This window comes from Panicum hallii, chromosome 7 (genome assembly GCF_002211085.1).
Source record: "Panicum hallii strain FIL2 chromosome 7, PHallii_v3.1, whole genome shotgun sequence".
Classification (NCBI taxonomy): domain Eukaryota; kingdom Viridiplantae; phylum Streptophyta; class Magnoliopsida; order Poales; family Poaceae; genus Panicum; species Panicum hallii.
In genome coordinates this window covers 10,128,036-10,151,992 of record NC_038048.1, presented here as the reverse complement: position 1 = coordinate 10,151,992, position 23,957 = coordinate 10,128,036, and the positions used below count along the sequence as shown (strand labels likewise).

The 23,957-nt window shown below is 43.3% G+C and overlaps 2 protein-coding genes across 3 annotated transcripts; one reads left to right on the top strand and one right to left on the bottom strand.

Moving 5' to 3' along the window:
- Positions 1 to 356: 356 nt before the first annotated feature.
- Positions 357 to 6,755, top strand: LOC112899234 (E3 ubiquitin-protein ligase MBR2-like). 2 transcript variants are annotated; one of them, XM_025967629.1, is made up of 7 exons: positions 360 to 601; positions 1,335 to 1,431; positions 1,646 to 3,423; positions 3,996 to 4,046; positions 5,057 to 5,155; positions 5,478 to 5,624; positions 6,320 to 6,744. In XM_025967629.1, exons 3-7 carry the CDS (start codon positions 1,750 to 1,752, stop codon positions 6,449 to 6,451), a joined length of 2,103 nt encoding a protein of 700 aa, XP_025823414.1. In that variant the 5' UTR covers positions 360 to 601; positions 1,335 to 1,431; positions 1,646 to 1,749; the 3' UTR covers positions 6,452 to 6,744. The 2 variants fall into 2 exon arrangements, with proteins under 2 accessions (XP_025823415.1, XP_025823414.1); XM_025967630.1 differs by lacking the exon at positions 3,996 to 4,046 and having other exon boundaries at positions 357 to 601; positions 6,320 to 6,755.
- A 387-nt stretch (positions 6,756 to 7,142) lies between these two features.
- Positions 7,143 to 8,145, bottom strand: LOC112899236. The gene has a single exon (XM_025967631.1). The coding sequence runs from the start codon at positions 8,090 to 8,092 to the stop codon at positions 7,172 to 7,174; it is 921 nt and encodes a 306-aa protein (XP_025823416.1). The 5' UTR covers positions 8,093 to 8,145; the 3' UTR covers positions 7,143 to 7,171.
- Positions 8,146 to 23,957: the final 15,812 nt, after the last annotated feature.

Here is a 23,957-nt window from a genome sequence, read left to right as displayed (position 1 = left end):
CTCAACACATTCAAGTGGGAAGCTCCAAGTCCGGGCCAGATTGGGCCGGGCTACCCTCCTCATGACCAGGTCCAAATACTAAAGAAATCCATCATCCTCTCTCCTTAATAAATTGGAGCACCTAGAGAAAGATCCCAAAAACCAGTGGCAGCATCAACATTTATGACATGCCGTTTTAAATCACGCCTTGCGGGAGGACTCGGTGGACGGACCAGCCAGCCCGGGTGGGTTTGTTTCACACCCTCTCCTCTGTCCACGGGCTGGCAGGCGCCCCATCCGCCGTCGATCTGGCCCATCCGACGGCCGGGACCCGCCCGCGGCGATTATCTATCTATTCGTGGGTTCCGCTGCGTCGCCCACTTTCTTCCCTTCCACCACCCACCCACCCCTCTCCCTCAAAAAACGCCGCAACCCCCCTCATTTTCCTCCCCGTCTCCACCTCCTCCTCCATACATTCGAGCACGCCGGACGCGGACGCGGTCGGGAGGGAGAAAGCAGCAGGCGGCGCCGGCTCCCTCGCCCTTCCTCGCCGCCGATCGACGCCGATCGGGGCCGCCTGCACGCGGGGGATGCCGATCGGGGCCCGGGCGGCGCTGCGTCCGTACGTTTCTAGCTGCTTCGTCCGGGTTTTTCTTCCTGTTGCTTGGGGGCGGCTAGGTGGGGCGGTGGGTGGATAGGGTTGCGCTGTTGGGTCAGGCGTCCCGGGATGGGGGTCGATGGGGCCGTCGTGGGGCGTGGCGGCGTGGGGGCTGAGATCTGTGGGGATTTTGGGGGCGGATCTGGAGGCGATTTTTCTGCGGAATTCTTCGGCTGTACGAGGGGAATTTTCTTGATTTGAGCTCGCCGGGGGTTATGGCTAGGATTTGGTGGTCGGAACATCATTTTGTTGGGGGCGAAATGGAATAGAAATGAGAATTTTATCGGGAAATGGATGTGCGGGGCGGGAGTACTTGCAGGATTGGATTTCTGTAGCATTACGGTTGCATATATTTCTTTTAAACGTCTAATCACCACAAAATCAATAGCCATTGTCTGCGAGAGATCGACCTTCAGTGTGGACAACCTGTTCAATAGTACTTTTCTGCAATAGCCAATAGGATTAGATACTTCTGAAATTGTTCTGCAGGTTCGTGCATAACATACAGTTTGGTGCGTGTCAGATATGTTCGCGAAGCCTATTTGTTGGGACAATTACATTACATGCTTATGCTGATACAGTCTACAGGCTCATAATCATTTTGGGATGTTCCAAATGATTAGAATAGTTGCTTTGAGATGTTATGATATTCTGTCTCGATGTTGGTATTTGACTTATGTTGGTTTTTATTTGCCAGAATCTAGGGAAGCAGTTTGTAGTTTTCTCCAGTTGCCCGCCACCATTTCCAACGGTTTCCACCATTTGTCTAATAGATTATTGGTGTTGTACTTAAGGTATGAAGCCGACATCCCACATTGTTCCTGTTGATTATAAGCTGCAAAATTAAGTTCCGTTATGTGTACTCCGCACGGATGCTTAATATTCCGTACATTTATTGTAAGGATTCGTAACTGACAGACATTCAGTTTTGGCTTGGTTTGTCTTTCCTTACGTTACTATATGGTTGAGTCCAATGCTGATTCTTTTCTAATTGGTCGTATTTGCCAGGTTTTCATTCTTCATGTTGTAAAGCATAAAAGCATTGCCTTTTTTGGGTCATGATTTGTTTTATTCAAATCATTTGAGTACCAAGGAAGTACATTAAATCCTTGATGCAACATAATAGGATCACCATGCTGTCTTCCTCGGAAACTTGCCAGCTTGGTTCTAGTTCTAGCAACTCTGCCATCGATCAGCAGAATTTACTTCCCAACAACCCTACTGCAGATGAACAGATTTTGCTTCCCAATGCATTAGAGAGTGAGAGCTACCCACACTATTTGCTCAATAGTCATGAGGTGGAAATGCCAGTGGAAAGCCTGAATGGTCAGCAAAATACAAGCTTGAGCTTGTGGGAATCAGCTGGATCTAGCTCTATGGGTTGCTTAGTTGATCATGGTAACTTTTTCCATGCCAAAAGGGAGCATCTTGCGCCTTCTCTATCTATTGGAGGCCCATTAAGTATAGACAGGAGGAGACATGAAGCCACTAGTTCTTTGCCTTCACACAACTTAAACATAGACCTCAACGTTAACCAGGCTGATCAATTTGGCTCTGATGATGTTGACCTTGTACACAGTAATGGGCAATCAGGAACAAATACTGTTTCAGCCCACAGGGGCTCTTCCCTTACTGAGCGTATTCTGCATCATGGAGTTTCTGATGCTATAGGAAGTTCTTCACGGAATGCAGACTGTTTTGAGGGTGCATCGGGCCAAGAAGTTCATTTACTTGACAGTCATCATCCAACCTTTAAGAGAAAGTATATTGATGGATGTCATGCAGAGTCTTCTGCCAATGGAAGCTCACGCAATCGTCACCTAAACAATAATACTCTGCTAGAAAGTTCAACTATGCCAACCGCAACAAACTTTACTGTTCCGTATCCTCCAGTGGAACAGCTAAACCAGAGTACTAATATTGCTTCAAGCTCTAATTTGTCTGATCGTTATTCTTTGTATAGTGATCCACATGAAAATGAATTCATGCGAAATACACGGATGAGAATAAGCCCTAGTGATTATGATCAATCGCTGCCCAATCTATTGCCTGAGGGGAGTTTCAGGTGCTCAGCTTATCAGCCTACACAGTCTTCATTTATTCCAGTGCAACCTAGAAAACTGAGCTCTTCTGCCGGTTCTCATAGTCGACCTCATGTGCCTGCTATTACTCAATTTTCTCAAAATCTTCACCGTCCATCATCAAATGTTAGTCTTGGATCAAGAATTGGGAGTTCTTCCAGTTCTGCTGGTACTGGGAGTTCTTCCAGGTCTGCAATACAGATATCTGCTTCGCAAGATCCCAGTACTAGCTTGATGGGAAGCGATTATCCTGAGCCCCTTTTGTTAGGTTCTTCTTTGTTTAATGCTGATTCAACAAATTTCTTATCTGCATCTGGAAGCAGAACCAACCAGCAAAATTCTGGCTCCAGCTCTGGTTCCATGCTTAGAGCTGCTGTAAATGTGGGATCTCAACAAGTCCATGGGTTCAATGCATCTCAGTCAAGTGCAACTTTAAGAGGTTCAGCTGATATGTCCAGGAGGTCCTTGATTTCTGCTGGTGTTTCTCATTCTAGAAGTTCAAGCATCGCATTGCAGCACCGCGGAAATTCATCCACATCACACGAGGTTCGGAGTCATCAGCCAGTATCAAGCTCTCGTTCCCTGCAGCACTACTCAAGAGCAGGTCATCCCTCCATAGACAGGCAGAACCCTGGTTACTTGGACCTTCAGTCTTTTATGCAGACAATAGCTGCTTCAAGGGAAGGAGGCAGGCCAATATCTGAGGTAAGCTGCCCTCGAGTCATTTCGTTGAACTTATGGTCTTCATTAGCACTAACATGATAACTTCATTATTTTCATATCGAGCCATCATGTCCTGTGGAAGTGATTGGAGATATATAGTTCCAACGATAGTTTGGCTCCCAGTTTTCTACTGATGTGGGGTTTATTATGACATGAAACTGCTTTAACTGATATCATCAAATTTGAATGCTTTTATATGATGTACACTGTTTAATTTTGTATTTTTTTGGGCTACATGTGCATCTTGTAGATGATTTAACTAGCACATTTGCATGTCATCCCCAATGCCTAGTGTTGAGATTAATATTTCGCATTATCATGTTGTGTTCCAATCAGATCCTATTATTGTTTGCTCCGTAACAGTATATTCATGATCAACTATTCTAGCTGTGTCCACTATGGCAAGCCATGATCTGCTCCCTAAATATTAGCAGTTGACACCGCATTTGGTCTTAAATATCTCTCAATTTAATGATTTTTATAGAAGTTTTTTTATGAAAGTGCTACTGATAGTCATATTTAGATTTTCAATATCTCACTGTTTTCTTGTGCAGCTCCGCAATGTTTTCGATCAGATTCGTCAGGGAAGAAATGCTAGACTTGAGGTCAGATTTATTTCTATTTTGCAGTTTGTTATGGTGGCCAGGAGGTCTTAATGTTCCATATCATTTGTATGCTTGAACCACCTAAAATTAGTCTGTTAGAGGGTTGGTCCTTGGAATATATGGTACTACATTATTTATGCACACGAGCGCTTGTGCACACATGCTCACACACAGCCATGTTGAGAAAAGATTGGAGGCCTAGCCTCGTGTAACGCGGGAGCATGCTTTGACCACCGAATGTACCAATATATGCATGTATTACTACTGCCTGGAATGAATCTGGGAGGAATATGATGATATGTAGACAAGTGTGCTCTATATAATAAACTAAGTGATTGTTGGTAAGCAGCCAGTGCTAGTTTCTTCGGCAGTAGCAAGTAGTGGTATGGAAACTTTCGCAGCTCACTAGGCCAATATGATAGACAGTTTGCAGATCTCTGTACAATAGGTTGCTAATTATTTGGCTTCGTATATAAATGTTGGCCGTAAATGGCAAATGGTAATCACTCCATATCTGGTGCCAGGTAATATGATTCAAAGATCCAAACTATTACGCCTCTGTGAAATAAAGGCTTCACTTAAAACTTCTTTTAGTAACTTTGTGCTGTGTATTTTAAACGAGAGCAGTCTATCACTGCCGCCAAATGTTCCGGTTTCTGCAACTTGAGGTCTAGAACTGTTTGTGGTAATTATGTTGTAGTTCCTTTTGTTACTCTCCAATGATGTAATATATCCTATGTTTAATAATTTTCTCAGAACTATTACAAAGACATAACAATAGTTTACGATCCCATTCGTCGCTGCATGTTCATAGTTTTGAGCAAACTAAGTACAATATAGAGACAGTGATGGTACTGTTCAATATGTTTTGGAATTAGATGTGCCATCTTAAAATAAAAATATTGATTTGTGAACAGGATTTGCTTCTCATTGATCGAGATATGGTACTGTTCAATATGTTTTGGAATTAGATGTGCCATCTTAAAATAAAAATATTGATTTGTGAACAGGATTTGCTTCTCATTGATCGATCACTTATCATGAGGCGAGCTAATTTGATTGATAGGCATCGGGATATGCGGCTTGATGTGGATAATATGTCCTATGAGGTATGAGGTTTTCTCTTGATTATATTACATAATGTTATCCTCAAAACTTAAATCCTTGCCTAATGGGGATTTTTTTTTGGTGGGTGGGTGGGATGGATATTTTGAACCCTGGCCTGTTTGGTTTCCAATTTTGTTTGAATTAAATCATTTTCCTGTTAAAGAAGATATCCCATGCCATATCCTAAAAATGTTTTAGTAAGCATGGAGTTGGATTAAATTGCATAGTTTTGGTAAAACTGCCTGCGCTCAAGGAACACATAACTTAGTTTATACCTGTAGTAGGGAATGATATATGACTACTGCAATTTTGTGTGTTCCCCAGGAATTGCTGGCACTTGGTGAACGTATTGGGTATGTAAACACAGGGCTTAGTGAGGAGAAAATTATGAGTAGCTTGAAACAATGGAAATATGCCATAAGAGCATTGGATGATCCTCCCACATGTGTTGAACCATGCTGCATTTGCCAGGTAAGCTTTATGTTTCCTTAAATGCTTGTAAAGATTTGTTTGGTAGGAATTCCTTTTATAGACCAGATGCTATATTCTTTGATATAATTATCCACTCATTGCATTATTCAACTGGCTGTCTTTGGCTGGAACTAGAGGAGTTTCCTACCTCCTCGCCCTAGTACCACCAGCTGCTTAGGTTTTGGTCAGCAGTTTCCTGGTCAGGTCTCTCTGTTTTTGTGAGAAGTAGCTTTTACTGTAAATGGGCGGGTTACAGGCCCTAATCTGTAACATTTGGGGCTCCTCCCCCACCATTTTCTTCTTAATATATTGATACGCAGTTCTCCTGTGTGTTTGAGAAAAAAGAAAGAAAAAAACTGGTTGTCCTAGCAAGACATAATGTAAGATTGTGGTTTAGCTGATGTCTGAGTACCGTGACCCCTATTGTGTTTAAATATCCACAGAAGTCTTGGCCTGTCTTTTAATTATTTAGGGTCTGCGGTTGCATGTTGCAGGGAAATCATGGGATTCTTGTCTATGGCTCCAATACTCTGTTAAAACTCAGGCATTGTAGAGATTCTCATATTTACTTTCCTGCCCTTGTTTAGAATGTGTTTATTGTTGGTGGAACCAATCTTAATATTGGTTCTACACATTTAATCCCAGATATCAATGGTAGCTCATTGGCATTACTGACTGTTCCTTAAACCTCGCAGGAAGACTATGTGGAAGATGAAGACTTGGGCAGACTGGACTGTGGTCATGACTTCCACACCGCATGCATCAAACAATGGCTTGTTATAAAAAATCTGTGCCCAATCTGCAAAAAAACAGCACTGGGCACCTAAAACATGGCTGCTGCAGCCCGCTTCTCAGGAAATAGCTGGTAGCACCATTAGGGCAAGTGGTTATCATTCCACCACACCCTCCCAAGATCAGCAACTGGTTACAAGCATGTTACACCTTCCCATGATCAACATACAGGTGGGAATTTATACTATAGGTGGTACATGGCACTTACCTGAAGCCAATGGCTGTAGACCCTGGAGTTTCATCCTTGTTTTGTTCAAACCTAGATTTGGGATTTAAAATTTATTCAATGACATTCAATTTACTTGGCAATCTGTGATATTCGATATCATCGTTGATGTTATCTATGTTTTTGCTTCTGCGTATCCTCTGTTTTCGTTGCTTCGTTTGCAGTAAGTAGGGGAACTTGCAAGTTGCAATCCCTCATCGTCGATGTTGCAATCCTTTCACCTTGATTCTTCAACCCCTCATCGGTTCATCAGAAGTGTAAGCAAAAGGGGACATTGGATTCCTAGCAGAAGGGACCATTGTGATCTGTGAGCCTGTGGTATCAATTTGGTTTTACACTTTTACTTACGGATTGGGTGTGCTGGGTGTTCGCCATCTTTGTATATGACAGCAAACTCGATGAGTAGCCACTAGCAAGAAATACGCTCATATTACAAACATGCTAATTCAGAGTTCCTGAATCTTGATGGACGTACATATAGCTCTATGGAACTGAAGACATTGGCAAGTAACAGATCTGTACTGTTAATTTATTCGCTCAAATTTGTCGGAGCGGTCTGCTTGTTACTCTGGCCAGATGCTGGTGGTGCCTCGTCCTCGTTCTCGACGGAGAGCTCCTCCAGCGACTTTCCCTTCGACTCCGGCACGAGGAACGTGAACAGGAACACGACAACATTGCATCCGCTGAGCATGAACAGCGAGTTGCGCACGCCGATGCCCGGCGGGTAGCCGGCATCGGTCTTGGTCGGGTCAGTGCTCTGCGCTGCGTACAGGGACCCGAACGAACCGACAATGGCGCCAGACTTCCCTGCAGCTGAGGAAATGCCGTGGCAAGTGGACCGCAGCCGTGCCGGGAAGATCTCTGCCGGCACGATGAAGGTGGTGGAGTTGGGCCCGAAGTTGGTGAAGAAGAAGGTGAACGTGTACATGACGACGAATCCGACGTGGTTACCGGGCGTCGTCCAGTGATGGTACGGGATGGCGAGGCCGAGCATGAAGGCCGAGCATGAACGCCAATATATGGTGCATGTCCAAATGGAATCGGAGGAGGGACCAACTCGATCCGCATTCGAGGTGTATATTTCTCTTAGGGATGGACCCAATCCATATGAAATTTTAACCAAACGCGGGTCGAAGTTGGTCGAACCCATCACAACCCATATCGACCCACCATCCAAACATACACTAAGACATTTTATGGAAGAGATTCCATAGGATTTTGGCTCAACGATGGCAAGAAGAAAAATAAAAAACTGAAAATATTCTATATAAATGGTTGTTAATTTGTTTGCCGTGGAACAAAAGCTAAAACGAATTTCTACGTGGAACAGATTGATCACAGTTGCAGTTAATTTCTCGAAATATGGTGGTGAAGCAACAGTAGGAACCCCGAAACGAACAAATGAAAAAGAGACGGGCTCATTATTTTGGTACCAAAATAGATACAACATCCATTTTCATGATAAAATTAAAGCAACACAACATGGACGAACGAACAATCAGAAATTTGTACCAAACCATCCTAATCGAAAAGGAAAAGATAGATGATATACTTAAATCGGACTGAAAGAAGGAAATAAATCGCAAACCTGAAAGAATACTGAAATCAGTAGCAGTTCTTCAGCAGGATTGACATGTACCTTGCAGTTTCCAGTTTAATTGCTACTTCGTGCAGAAGGGATCAGTTCTGAACTTCTGATTGCTGAATGAATGAAGATATATAGAGAAGAGAAGCCAATGCAACAAGATACCACTTGCCTGCAGGAATTTATACTAGCGGTGTATACATACAAATTGTTGTGTGCCACAGTCAAATATTCCTCGTTAACTATGTAACAGCACCATCCATATGTCGCGGCCACCAATGTACCAGTTGTGCTGCTTTGTGGACACAAGTGATAATCCCACAGCTAGCAAGTTCTATACGTGTCCAGGTTGTGTTGTACACACAACTCTTGGATAGAGATTCCTGTCTGACTTTTCCGTTGTTGTGTTCTCTCTTCGATGGGCTTATTAATTCCTCGGGATAGATGCAGACAAAGAGCCAATGGAAGTTGCACGTGTTAAGAAATTACGTATGACAATTGTTCGCTTTGCTGACGAAAATGTCTAGCGTTAGTATTATCAAAGGCCATGCATGTTAGATATAACTAGCTGCCAATTTTTGCCCACACACACAAAAAAAAAACTTGTCGTGGAGTTGGGCAAAACCCAGATCAAAGAAGGAAGCTGCCAAGCTAGATGTAGAACGAAAGTGGCCCATCATGTAGATGCAGAAAGCCTTTGCTTCTATATGTGAACAATCTAGACCTCATGAGTCAGCTCAAAAAAAAAAATCTAGATCTCATGAGTCATGACTATCTCGGTTATGTGATCTAAATAGTTCATACCAAGGGTTGCAATCGGATCGGATAAACATAGGACCGGACGCTGATGCTGTCGTATACAAATGCGGATGCAGATGTCTCATTACAAATACGAAGGGATGTTTATCCAATATTTGATGAGCCAAATGCCAACAATATTGATCACACTAGTAAAAAAAAACTAAAGGTCCACATCAAAAGTACTAGTAGAAAAATGACTCCGAGTACTTTTAAGGTGGATGGAAAGGACCATAGACCTTTTAGTATCGGTACTAATGTATCAAGCTATATTAGTACCGGTTGGTAAGACCACCCGGTACTAAAAGTGACATTCTACCATACGATACTAAAGATCCTCCACGGGTTACTTCAAAAGGAAGGTATCTCCCTCTTAATCGCAACTGCGAGACAAGAGGTCGCGGGTTTGAACCCCGGCTACCGCATGCGCGCGTATTTCACGTGAAAAAATAGCATGACTTGTGACTTGTGTGCGCGCGGGTGCGAACCTCTTCCCTGTTTAATATATTTTTTATGATGAAAATGCTTAGTTACAAGGTGTAACTTTCACCCGGTACTAAAGATGGAATTTAGGTATTGGGTGTTTTACCCCGTGACGAAGATCGAGACTTTTAGTCTGGGCTTCGCAGTACCGGTTGGAAAATCGGTGCTTAAAGACCTTACCAACCAGTACTGTACTGTAAGACTTTTTTCTAGTAGTGTCACAAGTATTTCTTTGAATGTAAAATGAACAACCATACCTTTTTCCAGTAGTGTCACAAGTATTTCTTTGAATGTAAAATGAACAACCATGTATATGCCACATTCATTTCTAATATGAAATGTGGCTTGTATGAAAGGTTTAAGAATATTTGTGAATAGACAAAATAAAGGATAAAATACAACTAAATGTTATGCATGAACAACACTCAGTGATTCCAAATATCACTTATGGTTGTCTTCCAAAACCATCTGCTTTGGTGCATCACAGTTGGTTTGCTTATTACAAAATTGTTTGTTTCTTTTTTTCAAGCACCCTATATGTGTGTTACAAGGAACTTAATTTCTTCGTCAGTACCAAAATCTTCTTTTTTGAACGAACAGTCTTACCAAAATCTAAAGTCCACCATAACATAAGATAGAAAGCCTCCCAAAAACTTGATATAAAATTTCGTGGGTGCCCCTGACATCCACTTCTCTTTCACTTCACAACCCTCGTCCTCGTTGAGTATGGATTGCTTATATAAAATTCTGCAAGACACTGAACTGAAACATGTTTCACCGCAAGAAACCTAATTCATTTTCTAGCGACACTGCAGGTTAATCCCACAAATTAAAACTAAATCAAAGGATTAGATCTCCACTATAATTGATATTATTTACATATAACAAGGTTTATATAATAAACCAGGGATGTTAATTTCAAAATCCGAGTCACATGGGGCCCAAATAAATTCGAAATTCCAATAAACTCCAGGCTCTAGCACCAAGCAAATTAAACTACAAGTACAGTAGTAGACCTGATGCAAGCAGTGATAAAACGTGGGAAAATACTTTCCCGCCACGGCACACGGTGACAGTCATCAACTCATCAAACTTCCAAAAGAAAATGAAGCGGAAAGATTTGGACTTCAACCCTTGATGTCAGGTTCCCAGAAAATATGCCTCAGGAGCCCAAGCAATACCTCTTTCCCAACGAAAACTAGATTATGCGAGGTTGCCACCTCAGTGTTGGAAAATAAGTCAAATTACGGTTCCTTTTGATTCGAAATATCAGATAAATCATGACACTTGGGATAACAGAAACATGAGCATATAAGTTGTACTCATGTGCCTTTCATGAGTCTTTAGAGATTACCCTATCTCATAGACTGTCACTAGCAGTCGAACTCATATAGGTGTGTTTTTTAAAAGATATCTCTGCAGGACAACATCTTTGCTTAAAATATGCCACTTGGATCACATTAAGATATAAACCAACCTGCCATGCAGATAAGGAGAGACTGCATCTTCAATGGAGTGAGTTTGTACAAAAGTACTCTCCTTCTCAGTTAATCAATAGCTTGTTTCGTTGTCCTACTTCACGAGATCTCTGATCAAATAGAACAGGTTACCATTATGACATAACTCTCAAGTAGGTCTCAATCCCATCTTCCTTGATGTCTCGTCAATCACATTCAGTGAAAGACCTTTAGTAAAAGAATCTGCCAAATTTTAGCCGTTTGAACATTATCCAACGCTATTACTCCGGAGTTTCTCATTTTTCTGACAGGCTTCAACCACGTTTTCACATGCCTTGATGACTTCATGTTGTCTTTTAAACTATTCACATTGACAATCATAGTTTGATTATCATAGTTTATTTGAAAGTGCATCGAGGCCCCTAGTGGGTTTTGGTGAATAGAATGACACTGCGATTAAAGAACTAATGATCTTATTGAGTATATGAGCAGTAGTTGATTGGTATATCAATGGAATATTTATGATGAAAGATAATGAAAGTAAAGATAAAAGGCTCATATGACAAGACGTATATGACAAGACGTGTGATTAAGCTATGATTAAATTGATAATATTGACAAGCAATGATTACTATATGGATTGAGTTACGTGTTGATGACAACTATTTATTCTCATATCCAAATGAAGCTTGTTGACAAAGTCATAGCACTAGAAGGAAATTTCTTGTGAAGAAATGGACAATCTATCAATAGAAGATAAGTTGCAAAGAATTGTGAAGAATAGATTTCATTAATGATTTAATTATGATACAAACCTATGTGGAACTCTATGTGATGCGAGGATGAAGAGTTGGAATTCAAGATTGTGTTTCGAGGGGCTAAGCTTGGCGAAGGGCAATTGGTTTGTGCCGAGGCACCAACGCTAGGGTGAAGAAGCTTTCTTTGGATTCAACTTGAAGAATCTTGGTCATATAGGGTGTTCATATTAGCAAGTATCAATCCTTCTAGAATCTTATTGTGAAGATGGTGGTTTGAACAAGAAGTGAATTTCATTCAAAGATAATGGTTCAAGTCACTAGCTCAAGGAAGTTGTGCTCAAGTTATAGAAACCAAGATCGATGCACTTCTCAGATTGAGAATGATCAAGGCACGACATGGTACACTTTTGAGAAACTGAAATGGTTGAAATGTAATCTATCTTTGTTCTTGAGTATAAGTGTGCCGCACTATCAAGAGGGATGCATCATATTGTGTTTTGGTTTAGTCTCAATGCTCAAGTAACCCAACTGCATTGAGAGAGACACAAAAGCCTCAAGTGCACATTGAGTGGAATTAACAGGGCAACCCGGAAGTTCCGGATTTCCCAACCCGGAAGTTTCGGGTTTTGCTTACGTGGCACTAACGGCTAGTAGGTTTGAAAACCCGAAGGTTCCGGGTATGAGAATCCGAAAGTTTCGGGCTCTAACTGTCACATAACGGCTAGTTTCTTTGGACCCAGCTATTTATACCCTTGAGCCCCCTCCTTGGTGGGCTACTATTCCAGGTATTTTTTTGCTGCTTGCTGGTCATCCTAAGAAAGCTTGGTAGCCTCGTTGAGCTCTCCCCAACATCTCTTTATGAGATTGTGTGATTCTTGTAATATCTTTGAGTTGGGTTTGAGAGAGTGAATGCTTGAGAGCACTAGGAGCACAACAAACCTTGAGCACTTGAGTTTTGCCGAAATCGTGTGTTTCATATTTGTTACTGTTGGAGCTTTGGCTCCTAGACGGCTAGGTGATGCCCGGCGAGCAACCAATCATGTGGGCTGTTGCGGGAAGTTTGAAAGGGTCGGTTTCCACCTCCGCAAGGGAAGGAAATCAAGATAGTGGAAGGCTAAGGTGTGCTTGTGTAGCACCTTGGTGGGGAGGCTTCACGGCGCTCCTGAACGGAGAGTAGGATTCACTGAGCTTGTGTAGCACATGCGGTGAATCCCAATTTCGGTAAAATTCCTTGTGTCAATTGTGTTCGATTTATATCGTAGATTTGAGGAGCTCTCCATTGAACACTTGTGTTCTTGGAGAAATTGTTATTTTTGTAATTATAGGAACTGTATGGATCTGCTCCACAAACTCCACTTAGCCTACTCTACATCTGGGGTTTGAACTTGTAACTATTTACTTGCACTAGATTTATTATCTTCACTCTACTCTGTGTGAACCTGGAAGTTTCGGTTTGTAGAATATGAAAGTTCCGAGTTCATCTACTGTCCTGTTTAAATTCGAAAGTTCTGGATTTGCTCACCGGAAGTTCTGGGTTTGGCAGGCAGTGAATTTTATCCGGTGCTTTGGAGTGAAAATTTTTAGGTGTGCCTATTCACCCCTTTCTAGGTGACATCATGATCCTTTCAATTGGTATCAGAGTTTGGCTTCACATCAAAGCTTAATCGCCGTGAAGAAAGATGTCGATGCCTAATGAGGTATTCATTGAGACACTTGTAAGTAATGGCTCTAACTACGCTTCTTGGTCTACTCATGTACGTAATGCTTTTAGGACCATGGGTCCAAATGTTGAGCGAATTTTAGTTGCTAGCACTCTTCCTCCAACGTTTGATATTGACCATATCGATTGGGAAAATATCACTCAAGAAGAGTTGGAATGCACGCAACTCAATGCTTATGTTACTAACTTCTTGCAGTGTGTTCTTTGTGAAGATATTCAGGAAGCTATCTTTGAGATGGAAGAAATACATCATGATGCATATCTCATTTGGGCCGCTCTCAAGTATAAATATGATGGGGCAAAATGTGATGCTCAAATATAAAAAGTTAGTGAGTCTGCTAAGGGTTGCACAATATCATCATCAGAAACTAAAACTCAAATGACAACAAGCAACAATAAAAAAAATAAAGATTCAGTAGACAGTAACTTCACCTTTATTCTTGCTGCATATCCGGAAGTTCCGGATATGAAACCAGGAAGTTCCGGATCTGGAAGAGAGGCTGAAAGACAACAACCAAATGATGAGTCCTCTTCTATCAGTTCTGCTCAATCACACTATGATCATCATCAGTGCTTTGTGGCCATGTCCGAAGATTAATCTGATTCAGATAGTGATTGTGATGATGATGAAGAACTTATGCTTGAGCTTAGAAAAATGAGTAAGAAAAGTAGAGAAACAATCATTGAGATGATGAAAAATGTGATGAAGCAAGATCAAGAGATTGAAATACAAAGAAAGCTTATCAGTGATAAAGATGAAGAAATCAAATCTCTTGCTCTAATAGAAAATAAGGATCAAGCTCTCACAGCTCAAGTGGATGAACTCACTATCAAGCATATGGATTTGCAAGCTCTTCATATGGAGCTCAAGGGCTCTAATGAAAAGCTTCTGGAATCGTATGCCATGCTAGAGGTAGCTCATGAGGTTATGATCTCAATAATGAAATCATGTCAACTAACTTACGATACTTGCTCACAAAATGAAAATAAAGAGAAACAATCTGGCTTGAGCAAGTGACCATGGAAGATTGTAATGATGACCTAATTCAAGAGAATGAAGTGCTCAAGCAAGAGGTTGAGAGGCTCTCGAAGGAGTTGACCAAGATGAAAGGCAAGAGTATTGTACAACCTACTCAAGATAACCGTGAAATCATGGTGAAGAAGCTTGAGAAGGGATCAATCGTGCAAAGCTCATGCAACCAAGTACACAAATCTAACAAGAGCAAGCTTCAAGCAAAGAAAAATAATTTGGATCATATCAAGTGTTTCAAGTGTTCCAACATGGGACATTATGCTTCAATGTGCTTACTCAAGCTGGAAGGCCAGCAAACACTCTCCAAGAGATAAAGAAGCCATGACAAGAGAAGGTACTTTGGATGCTGCAAAAAGGGACACAAAATTGCAACGTGTCCAAACAAGTTAAATGTGCTCTCTAGCAAAAGCGGAAGTTCCGAATGTGGCTGTGCAACATCACTACAAGATGAACAAAGGTTTTAAGAGAGCTCAAGCACAGTACTTGGAGAGGAAGGATGTCAGAAACAAAGAGAACAAGCTAGCAAGCAACCGCAAGCACAAAGTGTGTTACACATGTCGAGGAAAGGGACATCTTGGTAAGGATTGTCCAGGTAACACTTCTAAGTCCAACTTGGTCAACAATCTTCATGAACAGCTTAGGAGGTCCCATGTTGGCGTTTGGGCTGGTAGGATGATAAAGTCATCAACTATTCGGCGAAAAGCCATTTGGGTTTCTAAATCCTTCTTGACTAACCTTTGTGGACCCAATGCAACTTGGGTACCAAAATGTGCTTGAAAGAATTAGCAGGTACTTAGAGAGGCATTAAAGACTTGGCAAAACTTGAGAAGAGCTTCATCATGTTAATACTATGTCAAGTTTGGTTTTCTCATCTCCCATCTTCAAAAATTGCCAAGTTGAAATCAAAGTGGTCTATATTATATTTCAATGCATCTCCAGTAACAAGTACCTCCCTATAGCTATCTAGCTTCCTACATCTGAGTTTGCATTGTGTGATTTCAAATATAGGATCTACTTAGCCTCTTATGTCAATTTAAGAAATTTAATTAATGTGACACATGATGCCCTCAACAAGCTCTATGGTAGAGCTAGTGTTTTCTTGATGATATAAGAAAATCTACAAGCCTTATCTCTCAAATTCCCTAAACTCATTCTTCATCGAAATCAGTCTTTTTGGAGAAGATAAGCTACCGTCAGAACTTTCGAAAAATCCCCTGTGTGAGGAGTACCGGTAAACCCGGAAGTTCCGGTTTCTCAATTCCGTAAGTGCCGGATTCTGCAAGATGGTCAAGACTAAGGTATAATAAAGGCTAATTTGTTATGGGCTTGAAAAGAAATTTATCCCCAGTCATAATATTCATTTCACTTGACCAAAATATGAAATAAGTCTCCTCTAGTTTCTTAAGATGATAGAAAGTGCATATCTCAAGTATTCCATCCTTGATGCACATATTAAGGGGGAGCTAATTTCATATCTTGTGCCATTACATTTAATCATGCTTTCAAGTCTCCTTGTGTGTAGAGTTATATTCTTGAAAGAATGAGGTTTTATCGTGAGTATGCTACATGACTTCAAGGTCATCAATCCAACATGAAAAGATGCACATGTACTTGTCTTCCAAATATATATGTGTGCATCATATTTTTGCGAGGAATTTAGTCCATGTTATGAGGCTTCATTGTTTGGTGGCTCATTCTCTTCCATATACAAAAGCTACCAAACATAAAACTAGAACTTATGCTGCTATTGGTTATCCCTTGTCCTTGTGAGCTTCTCATGATTTATCAAGGAAGATATCACAAGTGGTATGAATGGTAATTAGTGCAAGCTTAGATATGAAATCCTTCTATTGTGAAGGATAAGGGATCTCAAGGGCCAAGGTATGTACAACTCATGTGTATATGCATTGATTTTTTCATCTAGGCCCTTTACATGCTAGTGTGCGCATGTTTTGCATAAGGTAATCTCAAAATCCTTAGTGTGACTTAGATATTTAGTTAATACCTTTAACTTTTTGACTTAGTGCCAAGAGAAATTTAAAATCTTGTAAGGTATGAGCTAAATGTACTAAGGATGGTGCTTAGCTTGTTTTGGCTGAATGCTTGAGTGATATAGGATAGATTTTTCAAAAAATCCAACTAGTATGCTAGATATGTGTTTTTTGGAAAATTATTTGGTTTTTGGATTTTGTGACCATGTCAATGTAACATTCAGGTAATTAGAATTTTAAACACTAGATCTTAGTGTTAAGGGAACATTTGTGATCTTGTTATGTGTGTTCAAATTGAAGTGCAAAGGGAGAAGGGGCATTTATGTAATTCTGATAAATGTGGGCTTTTTAGTAATAATTGGGTAAGAATGGGAGGTAGCATCAAAACCTAGAAAAAATATAACACTAGGTGTCAAATTTATATCACCATAGGAAAGAAAGTGCAATAGATATGTTAAATCCTAAGAAAAATAGGTCTTTATGTGAAAACAGTGACCTACATGTGGTTAATGTAAAAACATGGATCCTTTTATGCAAAAATTATTGAAGTATAAAAGTAATTCTTAAAGTTTACTTAGGGCCAAAATGTAAGAATGCAAGTCATCATGACATCACATGAAACTTGTAAACATATCCAAAATTACATCAAAAATCCATCTTGGTAAGGACAAAAGTAATTCAAATTCTACCTTTGTTTAAAATTTAACATATAAAGCTATAAGATTTGGGTTTTTAAACTTGAACCCTAAAGCAATGTTGTAGAGTTTGAAAAACTCTACAACTTCTATTTTGGTCACTTCCTCATTAGAGCTTTAGATCAACGGGAAATGTTACTTTACAGGGAAGTCCCTAGATCTTTTCAATTTTCCAAATGAGCCCCTCAGACTTTTCCCCTCCTTCTTTTTCCTCTGAGCCCCCTCTATTCCCCTGCCTCCCCTGCTCTGCTTCTCACTGCTGCCGGTGCAGCTCTCCCGGCCGCCGCCGTGCTGCCGCCATGCTCCACCTCCTGCTTCCCTCCCTCCACGTTCGTTTCCCTCTTTCCCTGAGCCTGTTCTTCTTCCCTGACACCCTCCTCCGCGAGTGCCACGGCCCCCTTGAGCTCACTGCCGATCGACACCTCGCCGCCGCCGAGGCACAGGCCGAGCGCCCTCTCTTGGCCTCTAACCTCCTGAAGCGTCCCCCCATCAGGGAAGACTTAAAAGTAATGCTTTATCAGTCCCAGGAGGCTGATAACACTTTTATTACATCAGATGGTACAACACCGTACAACTCTATGCGGTAATGGGTAGTGAAGCGCCACTATCGCGAGGACTACGACTAAAACCCACACTACTACACTAGCTACGAAAAGAGGGTCATCAGAGTCTTGCGCCATGCGGAACTCCAGCGGTGGCCTTAACCACAGGCAAGACTGGGTGCAGGACGGAACCCTACTCGACGTCTTCGGGGAGGTAATCTGGATCTTCTGCTGTAAAAAGTAAGAGTGGGGTGAGTACAAACGTACTCAGAAAGTCCAATCACACCCACGGAGGGGGATATAACAGAAATCAATGCACAGGACAGTCCAAGGATAAAGTTATGGTTCATTTGCGTAAAACCCGGTTGTATGCAAAGGTTCGTTCAAAAACATTTTTCAAAACAAGTTTTCTAGTACCAAGGAGCACGTGATGTTGATCCACACAAAATCCAAGTTTTGAGCTGCTACCGGACTCCCCGTCCGCCGTAGCACACGGCACAACTGCCGGATATTTTTCCAAACCACTCACACCAATCCAACCATTCCCAAAGAGAAACACTAGTTATGTGACCACACCATAACTTGCCCAATACCATGGGCACGGCTATTCGAATAGATTTTAACTCTGCAGAGGTGTGCAACTTTACCCACAGGTGGGGTACCATAGCACGATCACCTTAGTGTCGGTGCAGATCCCAACAAAGCCATTACCCACCTTAGCTAGACCTGACTAGCCACCACGGGGTCCATCAAGGGGTCATTCGACCTATCTCTGAGGTTTTAACCGGGGCATAAGTCACAGAGGGCTTATCCCTTCTCCTTGATCACCCGTTGCTCTCAGCTCTCCTGATGGCTATCAGACTAACTAGTGGGGTGCACGTGGGTGTAGTGCGAGGCACAGTGCGGAGCACGGCAGCAGCGGCACGCGTGGCAGGTGGCGCGGCAGGCGACGGGCGGCGCGGCCACGCGCAGGGGAGGGCGCGCGCGTGCGCGCACGGCGCGGCGAGGCGCGGGCCAGGGGCAGGGGTGCGAGCGGCGGGCGGCACGGCATGGCGCACGGCCACGCGTTGTGCGTGCGCGTCATGGAGGGAGGCCGGGGCAGGGCTCGTGCGCGGCGTGGGCAGGACCGGCACGCGGCCGAGCGGCGCTCGGGCGCGAGGCAAGGGGGAAAGGAAGGAGAGAGAGAAGGGAGGAGGAGGGAGAAGAAAGAAAAGAAAGGAAAAGGAAAAAGGAAAAAGGGGAGAAAGAAAGGGGAGGGAAAAGGAAAGGAAGAGGAAAAAGAAAATAGGAGGAAAATAGAGAAAAGAAATGGAGAGAGAAAAAGAGAAGGAGAGGGAAAAAGAGAGAGAGGACTCATGCCGGCGCTTTCGCGGCGGTCACTACGGCCGGTCCGCCACGCGAGGGCAACGGGCAGGCGACACACTTGGTGCGAGGAAAAGAGGATGGGACAGCGGTCGAGTTCGGTGTCGGTCGTCAGGATGGCGGGGAAAAAACGGAGAGGGTTAGGGCTAGGGTTTGAACGGGCTTTGACGGCGAACAGTTTTTGAACAAAACACTCTAGCGCGTGATTTATTTTTGGTGACTTTTCGGGATGTTACAAACCTACCCCACTTAAAATGGATCTCGTCCTCGAGATTCGACTGGTTCCTAAATAGATGGGGAACTCCTTCTTTAGGGCATCTTCGTGTTCCCATGTCGCTTCTTCTACTCTATGTCTGCTCCACTGAACTCTACAGATTCGTACTTCGAAATTCCTTGTCCTCCTAGTGACCGTGTCCAAAATCTTGACCGGTATCTCCTAGTATCGTAGATCCGGTTGCAGGTCTATTGCCTCTGTTGGCACGTGTTCTATCTCGGGTACTCTCAAACACCTTCTGAGTTGCAAGACATGAAACACTGGGTGTATATCTGCCATTTCTCTTGGTAGCTCCAATTGATATGCTACGGCTCCGACTTTCTTCAGAACTTGGTACAGTCCAATGTACCGAGGGGCTAGCTTTCCTTGTACTTGAAACCTTCGGGTCCCTCGAATAGGTGAGACCTTGAGATAAGCAAAATCTCCTGGGTTGAAACTTATTTCTCGCCTCTTCTTGTCTGCGTAGCTCTTTTGTCGGGACTGAGCTGCTTTCAATTTCTCGCAGATCTCCGCTACTTTTTCCTCTGCTTCTTTTATAAGTGCGGATCCCACTAGGGCACGTTCCCCAACTTCTGACCACATTAGGGGAGTTTTGCACTTCCTTCCATAGAGAGCTTCGAATGGTGACATACCCAAGCTGGTTTGGTAACTATTGTTGTACGAGAATTCTGCATAAGGCAGACTCTGCTCCCAGTCCTTTCGGTTGGTCAGGACGCATGCTCTCAGCATATCTTCCATAATGTGATTTACCCTTTCGGTTTGACCATCCGTCTGTGGGTGATATGCGGAGCTGAAATCTAACTTGGTGCCCATGGCTTGATGCAAGCTTTTCCAAAACCTAGAGGTGAATTGGGTTCCTCTATCTGAGATAATTCTGCTAGGCACTCCATGTAACTTTACTATGTTTTCCACATAAAACTTTGCCATCTTTTCTCCACCGTAATTAGTTCGTACGGGTATGAAATGAGCCGATTTAGTGAGTCGGTCCACTATTACCCATATGGAATCGTGTCCCTTCTGTGTTCTAGGTAGGCCCACTACAAAGTCCATTCCTATCTCATCCCATTTCCAAACCGGAATGGGTAGGGGTTGCAATAATCCTGCTGGCTTTTGATGTTCGGCCTTGATCCTTTGACAAGTATCACAATGGGCCACAAATCGGGCAATATCCGCCTTCATTCCATTCCACCAATATTTTTGCCTTATGTCCATATACATTTTGGTGGATCCTGGGTGGATGGAGTAGGCCGAGTTATGGGCTTTGTCCATGATTATCCACCGGAAGTCTCCATTCTGGGGTACACAAATCCTATTCTCGTACCACAACGTTCCCTTATCATCCACTCTGAAACCCGGTGCTTTGTTTTCTCCAGTTTGTTTGCAGATCTTTATTAACTCCTGATCCGAGCGTTGAGCCTCTCTAATTCTATCCTCAAGTGTTGATTGGATGTTCAGCACATGGCTGGAACCTCGAGGAACAATATGCACATTTAATCGTGCCATTTCCTCGCGCAGATGGTCATCTTTGGGTCCATAGGATTTCCGGCTTAGGGCATCGGCTACCACGTTCACTTTTCTGGAGTGATAATGGATTTCCAAATTGTAGTCCTTAACCAACTCCAACCATCTTCTCTGCCTTAAGATCAAATCCGACTGGGTGAAGATATACTTCAGACTCTTATGGTCGGTGTAAATCTCACACTTATTTCCAATCAAGTAGTGTCTCCAAATCTTAAGGGCATGCACTACGGCTACAAATTCCAAATCATGGGTCGGATAGTTCTGCTCATGAGTTTTGAGTTGGCGGGAAGCATATGCAACGACTTTCCCATCTTGCATCAGCACACATCCTAATCCTTGTCGGGATGCGTCACAATAAATGACAAAATCCCGATGAATGTCCGGTAGGGTCAGCACTGGGGTGGTTGTCAACCTTTGCTTCAATTCTTGAAAACTTCTTTCACAAGGTTCTATCCAGGCGAACTTCTTCTCTTTCTTAAGAAGTTCCGTCATGGGTCGGGCTATCTTGGAGAAACCCTTGATAAATCTCCGATAGTACCCAGCTAATCCAAGAAAACTCCTGATTTCACTAACATTAGTCGGTCGCTGACAGTTGAAAACTGCTTCGACCTTCTCTGGGTCCACTGCTACGCCTTCCGCGGTCAGAATGTGACCAAGGAAAGCTACTCTCTCCAGCCAGAATTCACACTTGCTAAACTTGGCATATAGCCTATGTATTCTCAGCTTTTCCAATACTACCCGTAGGTGTTGCTCATGTTCCTGCATACTCTTGGAGTAGACAAGTATGTCATCGATAAAGACTACGACAAACTTATCTAGCTTGTCCATGAATACTTTATTCATGAGGTTCATAAAATAGGTAGGGGCATTGGTTAGTCCGAAGGATATTATAGTGAACTCAAACTGCCCTGTCTTAGGGATGTCACTTTCTCTAATCTTGAGCTGAAAATATCCTGACCTTAGGTCGATCTTGGAAAAGTACTTGGCTCCTTTTAGCTGATCAAAAAGGTCATCAATCCTGGGGAGGGGGTACTTATTCTTAATGGTAACCTCATTCAGTGCCCGGTAATCTACACACAACCTCATACTCCCATCCTTCTTCTTGACAAACAGAACTGGGGCTCCCCAGGGCGACGAGCTTGGTCTGATGAAGCCAATTCATTGCAGTTCTTCTAGTTGCTTCTTTAATTCAGTCAACTCAGAGGCCGCCATCCTATAGGGTCTCTTGGCTCTAGGGGAGGTCCCAGGGATAAGGTCAATGACGAACTCTATATCCCTGTCCGGTGGCATACCGGGAAGTTCTTCGGGGAAGACATCTGGGTATTCGTTTACTATCGGGACTTCTTCTAAGGGCTTGGCTTCCATGCTAAACACCATCGGGTTAAACTTACTTTCCCGGGTATGGCAGATTACCTGTACTCCTTCGGGGTTTGTTAGGTGTACCACTTTGTCAGTACAGCCTATGAGACCATTGTGTCGGCTTAACCAGTCCATTCCAAGGATCACGTCTATTCCCCCAGACTTAAGCACTACCAAGTCTGCTAGAAATTCTACCCCACTTAAATTGATCCTTACCCGTGGACAACCTAATTGACAATTGATGTCACCTCCAGGCGTCCGGGTTAATAGGGGTATTCTTAGTAGTACTGTAGGTATTTTGTGTTTTTCCACAAAACTTGAGGATATGAATGAGTGCGACGCTCCAGAATCAAATAGTACTGTTGCCAGTGCTGAGTTGACTAGGTACTCACCGAGCACTATGCCCTGAGCTTCTTGAGCCTCCTGCGCGTCGATGTGATTGACGCGGGCTCGTCCAAATGATTGCTGGGGCTGCTTCATCTGTTGACTGTTGTCGTTGTTGCGGATGGGCACTCGGTTGGCACCGGTCAGGGCTGGTCTGGGTCCATTCACCGTGTTGGAGAAGGCTGATGTAGCTGGCTTATTCTTGGCATAAGGGCAATTGGCGATGAAATGCCCTGTCTCACGGCAGTTAAAACAGGCCTTAACATTGTTGTTGTCGGAGGCGACCAGGGTTGTAGTGCTTTGCGGGGCCCTCATGGTACTCTGGCTCCTAGGCTGTGTGTCAGGGGCCCGTGGTCCTGTCACTTGAGACTAAGTCCAATACTGCATTGGGGCCTGAGATCTTGGTGCAGTGTAGCTGAAGTTCCTCGGCTTTTGGAATCGGTCCTGTTGGCGGGCCTTACTTTCCAGGAATTTGCGTTTGTTATCCTTCCTCTCTTCAGTTTTGTCCCTTTCCGTAAGGATAGCCTTGTTCATCAGGGTGTTGAAATTAGGATAGATCTGAGGGGTAAGCAAGGTCCAGAGTTCTGGGTTTAGTCCCTTCTTGAACATGTCTTGTTTCTTGTCATCGTCGTTCACTTCCTCCGGTGCATATCGGGCTAACTCTATGAACCGGTGGGTGTACTCTTCCACCGTCATGCTTCCTTGCTGCAATGCGCGGAACTCATCTGCCTTGCGCTTCATGGTGGCTGAAGGGATGTGATAACGACGGAACTCCCTCACGAATTCCTCCCAAGTGATGGTAGAGGCATCCTTGGCTGCGGCACAATAATTCTCCCACCAAGCCAATGCGGTTCCGGTGAGTTGGTGGCCTACCAGAAGGACTTTATCTCGGTCCTGGCATTCAAACGGTTCAAGTTTCCTCTGAATTACTCGTAACCAGTCATCTGCATCCAAGGGGTTGCAGGATCCGGCAAAGGTGGGCGGCTTGGTCCTTAGGAAGGCTGTTAGCTTGTCATTCATGTTCTGCCCTCGTGGTTGCCGGTTAATGAGGGCATTGGCCAGTGTTTCCAGTATAAGGGTCTGGTTGTGGATTATCTGCGCCAGGTCTCCGAGGGGTGGGGGTGGTGGTAGTTGCTCTCCTCCTTGATTTTCTTCTCGGTTCTGGCTTACTTCCTGTTCTCCCTGAGGAAGATCTTGTCCAACAGGCTGTGCTCTGGCACCAGCGGCTGCGGGGTTCCGGCTACGGGGGGCCCTCGTGATGTTCCGGGGAGTCACCTGTTGATTGGGTAGATTGGGGTTACGATTATGTGATGTTTAAGTTGTTTAATTCGTATATACGGCAGAATCTACCTC

What these genes read in the sequence shown, in the direction of transcription:
- LOC112899234 (XM_025967629.1), top strand. Translation starts at nt 1,750, where the DNA reads ATGCAACATAATAGGATCACCATGCTGTCTTCCTCGGAAACTTGCCAG. An exon ending in GAGGCAGGCCAATATCTGAG is followed by an intron (nt 3,424 to 3,995) that starts GTAAGCTGCCCT and finishes TTTCTTGTGCAG; the next exon opens with CTCCGCAATGTTTTCGATCA. An exon ending in TGGATAATATGTCCTATGAG is followed by an intron (nt 5,156 to 5,477) that starts GTATGAGGTTTT and finishes TGTGTTCCCCAG; the next exon opens with GAATTGCTGGCACTTGGTGA.
- LOC112899236 (XM_025967631.1), bottom strand. Translation starts at nt 8,092, where the DNA reads ATGTTGTATCTATTTTGGTACCAAAATAATGAGCCCGTCTCTTTTTCA.